At 45.1% G+C, this 4,891-nt stretch overlaps 1 protein-coding gene across 1 annotated transcript in view; it reads right to left on the reverse strand.

Moving 5' to 3' along the window:
• Positions 1-474: 474 nt before the first annotated feature.
• Positions 475-4,891, reverse strand: part of CCDC81 (coiled-coil domain containing 81) — a 53,935-nt gene continuing 49,518 nt past the window's right edge. The window contains exons 14-15 of the mRNA XM_004708951.2: positions 3,085-3,210; positions 475-983 (exon numbers count right to left, since the gene is read on the reverse strand). Of these exons, the coding sequence (XP_004709008.1) occupies positions 842-983; positions 3,085-3,210 (268 nt within the window). The 3' untranslated portion in view covers positions 475-841. The remainder of the gene's footprint in view (positions 984-3,084; positions 3,211-4,891) is intronic.

A 4,891-nucleotide genomic window follows, 5' to 3' on the forward strand; every position in this document is an offset into this window, starting at 1 on the left:
CACATACATCAATTGTGTAAAGCACATTTATACATTCGTTGCCCTCATCATTCTCAAAACTCGTTTTCCAAGAACAACATTTTTGGCATGTTATTAGAAGGAAAACTCACCACCTCCGCCGATTCCTGCTCAGAGCAATCCTATAGCAACAGCGCCTACTTATGAAGACAAGTGAGGATGTGGGAGCAGGTGGTGGCACCTGCCAGCGTCCCTGTAGAATACACACTGAATAAACATGTGATCCACTTGTAGAAATGGTGGAACCACCGGTGGTTGGAAGGTCACTGAGGAATTGATGTCCCTTGGGGCCCAACAAAGACCCGTATGATGTCACACATACTGACTGCAGAAAAGCAATTTGGAGGAAGGGTGGTAACGCTTACCATTAGGAATTATCACACACAGTCAAGACAAAAAGAAATTATTTATTTAGACAATACTTATTATAAGGGGGGGGGAATGAGGTTTCTTACACAAAGTGCTAGAGGGGAGTGGCAGGGCCAGGGCAGGAGCACCTCACCCTGGGACCCCAGCAGCCAAAAAGAAGTTGGGTCTCACTGCAGCTTTCAGGGCAGCAAGGGTGCTAGTCCTCAGGACCCGTCAGACACCTTCGCTTCCACCTGAGGCCAGCGTGGGGACTCGTGAGGATGGAACGGAAGCAGGTGGGGACAGCCTGCCCACATGAATTCAATGAAAGGGTTAAAACGCAATCTAATGAAACGTTCCAAACCTACCCAATCTTTTTTCCCCCTCTAATCTACAAAACTGCTCTTTCACAATCATTTTAAATACCTAAAAGACAAAAACTTTCCCCAGGGAACCCAGGTCCAAACTTGGCGTTTTACACAAACAGACGGGAGCCGTGCAGGTGCTTGGTCCCCGGCCACAGGTTGCTCTGGCCCATGTTGGAGGTGCGCCTCTGGCACTGCTTGCATCGCTCGTACTTCTCACACTGGTCCAGGAGGAAGAGCTTGTCGGAAGCCCTGAGGAGGAGAGTGGGAAGCCATCAGCAGCAGGTATTCCGTGCAGTGCAAGGAATGCAAAAGAAAAGCACGAGCCGGAGCATACAGTCCACCCAGGTTACTCCCTATGAGCTCTCTTTCTAGGGCGCTAACTGGGACTCATCCCAGCCAGGCATCCCTTGCTTGTAAACATTGCTATCGCCCTGATCTTCAGGGAATAAAGGACCTTGCTGTGGTGCCTTCCCAGCAGCCTGACCACAGCCCACATTCCTAGTGACATTGATGCACAGAAAACAGATCATTTACCCCTGGTCACCCAGCCACGTGGGTACACATTATTCCTTTCTTACACAGCTGATGAGCAGTGAACACCCACAAAGAGTTTGCACTAGACTTTCCATAAAGAGTCACGAAGCCAGGGGCAGAGAAGTAGTAGAGATGGAGGAGGAGGATCACGGCAGGGAAGAAGGGCAAAAGTGATTTTCCACTTGAGCCATTTACTACATTAGGCCAGACTGCCTCTTGTCTGCTCGCTACCCTATCCCAATTCTATGTGGGCAAAATGGTGTAAAAAAGGGATGTAAAGGCAGTCGTAAAAGGGAAATCAACAAACAGCCTTGAAAGAGAGGGGAAGACCTCTCTGACCTCCTTCGTAACAGGAGTGAGGATCATGTGCTAACTGCTCTGATTTAACACTAACCAATTCCTTCTTCGTACCTGCTGCCTGCTTGCATCCCTGCCCAGCACGCTGGCCTCGACCGTCTGGTCCCTAGAGCAGCCTTACTAGCCTGCCGCCCAGGTTGTTTCCTGTATCCTCTCTGTGCTTTATCTCCATGTTGGGCAAGCTTTCTTCCTAAACCCACTACACGGCCCTGGTATTAATCTCAGAACTTCCAACTTGGCCTGGCCTTGCCCTTCTTCTTCTCTAGACCCAAATCCTCACTTCTTCAAAGCCTAGTTTCCTTTTCATTGTCCAAAACTACAGGTTCTACACATTGAAAAATAGATGAGAAAATGCCTTAAAGGAAAATCTAAGAGGAAAAGGAGAGTTGCACATTACTCCATTAGTCCAAATTTTATCCAGGATAAAAATTAATTCGTAATTGGCCACTTTAAATATTTTGGCATATTCCAGTTTTAACAACAGTTAATTGTAAAGTCTTACTTGTTTCAACAAATATTTACTATCTATACATTTGAATCTTTTTCAAAGTATAATTCCTTCTCCCCTTTTTATTTGATCTCTAGAATCCCTAATGTTAGCTTGCAGATTACTACTTACTCTCTACATTTATAAAAAAAAAAAGGAGGGTGGGCTGCCTCTCCCACTCATTGTCATCAGCTGAATCCAACTCATACAAAATCTATACCACAAAGTTGAAATTTCCCCAAAGAGTTTCCAAGGTTGTAATCTTTACAAAAGCAAAAAGCCTCATCTCTCTTCCACGGAGCATATGGTGGGTTCAAACTGCTCACCTTGTGGCTAGCAGCCCAATATGTAATTCATTATGCCACCTGGGCTCCTTTGTCTTTCCAAAAGTAATGTTAATGATTGAAGTCAGGACTAGAATCCAGATTTCCTGACTATATTATAAATACATCACTGGGAAGAAAGAGCAGAAATGTAATAGTGTAAAAATGTAAAATCCAATTTTCAATCTCTCAACATCTTGACTTGGCTCTTAAAATGACAATTCTGTAAGCCTTAGAGATAGGTGTTCTGATGAGAAATTCTCCCTCTTCTTCCAAAGAGAGTCTCCACTCAACACTACCACCCATCCTACCTATCTTGCTAGCTCCCAAACTTCTAGCACCCAAAAAGAAAATAAAGCTTCTCTGAGCACAGGAACGATTGGGGCAGGGTTGGTAAATGCATCTACACAGCATACACTACAACTCTCTCTAATCCTATGTCCGTGACGGACATTTCTGACCAAGCACAGCAATATTTCCCATGGAACCCCGGCTTGCGTTCTCCATAAAATTCTTTAGAAAGCTACAACTAGCCAGTGGGTTTGGCACGTGAAATGAAACCTATCTACCATCCCAGGATTAGAAGGAAGTGTACAGGGAGTAGAGAGCTCTTCTTTGGGGACAACGTATGGCTCCCATCAGGCATTACCTCTCAAAAACCTTCTCCTCCTGATCCCGCTGTCTCTTCATCGCCACACTCCTTTCCCAGTCGTCCTGTAAGCCTCGGGTGATTCTGTTCTCACGCTCCCGTTCAGCAGCTCGGTCTTGCAAGAATCTACAAAGAACAGAATGGTCTGACTCCACTCCCAGTACTTGAAAGCCCATGCGCCAACCTTGGAAACCCATTCTCCATTCTTCCCCTAAACGATTTGTGAATTAGGTGGGGGTTACATATCAGGGCATGTGCTAGTTTGGGTACTTTAGAGAAACAAATCCATAGAAACTCATGTATAAGAGAGTTTTATATAAAGATTAAGTGCGCATCAAGAAAACATCCCAACCCAGTGCTGCCCAAGCCCACCAGTCCAACATTAACCCATATGTCCAACACCAATCCACAAAGTCCTCCTCCATCTCACAAAACACACACAATGATGCCGACTGCAGGAGGAAAGCCGAGTCAGTGAATGTGTAAGCATCTCAGTGCTGGCAGGGGTCTCCACACGGCTGCTCCAGCACCCAGGGCTGCATCGAAGTAGGTCCATGCGGCTTCTCCTTGGGGATGTCTTGCAAGAAGTCAGCCTTGCCAGCTGAAGCAGGAACTGGCTAAGGCAGCTGCACCCTGGTCTGACCATCACAAAGCAAGAGACCCGAGAACTAGAAAGGCAAGGCTCAATGAGCCATTTATCTCTCCACCCTTCATTTAACCCCACGTGTGTTTATCAGCCAGGTTGGCACAATAAACTACCTCAGGGCATCATTTTTGCATTCAACAACTTGAGCAACATATCAAACCTCTCAATGGTTTGCCCTAGTTCCCTCCAAACCTTTTTTTTTTCATCTCCTTCTTGTAGTACATTGTCTTCCCCCCTTCACCAAAGCTAACATTTGTCCACCCTCTAGCCTATTGCTGATGCTTCTTCCCTCCCGACTGCTCCTATCCCTGGTTTCTTTTTGTGTGACAACCTTTTCTTGGTTATTTTCTCTTGGGGTTTTTGTATGTTTGTTTATAACAGTGGTCTCACACAATATTTGTCCTTTTGCGTTTGACTAACTTTACTCAGCAAAATGTCTTCTGAATCCATCCCTGTCAGGAGGTGCTTCAATTTCGTCATTATCCTTAAGGACACGTGGTATTCCGTTGTGTGTATTGACCACAGTTTATCTATTATCTTCTTAATGTTGTGAATCGTGCTGCAGTGAGCACAGGTGTGCCTCTATGTGTCTGTGCTATGCTCTTTATAGGATATACGCCAAGTAGTGCTATTGCTGGGTCATATGCAGATGACACAACCTTGCTTGCTGAAAGTGAAGAGGACTTGAAGCACCTGCAGGTGGAAATCAAGGGTTATAGACTGGTTTGGATTGCAGCCCAATGCAAAGAAGACCAAAACCTCCCAGCTGGACCAATAGGTAACATCATGATAAATGGAGAAAAGATTGAAAGTGGCCAGGATTTTGTCTTGCTTGGATCCACAATTGATACTCATGGAAGCAGCAGTCAAGAGATAAAACAATGCATTTCATTGGGTAAATCTGATGCACGAAACCTCTTTTAACCGTTGAAAAGTGAGGGTGTTAACGTTGAAGACTAAGATGAGTCTGACCCAAGCCATGGTATTTTTAATTGCCTCATGTACATGTGAAAGCTGGACACTGAATAAGGAAAACAGAAGACATGTCAATGCATTTGAACTATGATGTTGGAGAAAAATAGTGAAAATACCATCTGCCCAAAGAACAAAAGATCTGTCTTGGAAGAAGTAAAGCCAGAATGCTCCTTAGAGGCAAGGGTG

The sequence above is a fragment of the Echinops telfairi genome, unplaced genomic scaffold (assembly GCF_000313985.2).
Source record: "Echinops telfairi isolate 266 unplaced genomic scaffold, ASM31398v2 ScPeMD7_1713;HRSCAF=2227, whole genome shotgun sequence".
In the NCBI taxonomy this organism is placed as follows: domain Eukaryota; kingdom Metazoa; phylum Chordata; class Mammalia; order Afrosoricida; family Tenrecidae; genus Echinops; species Echinops telfairi.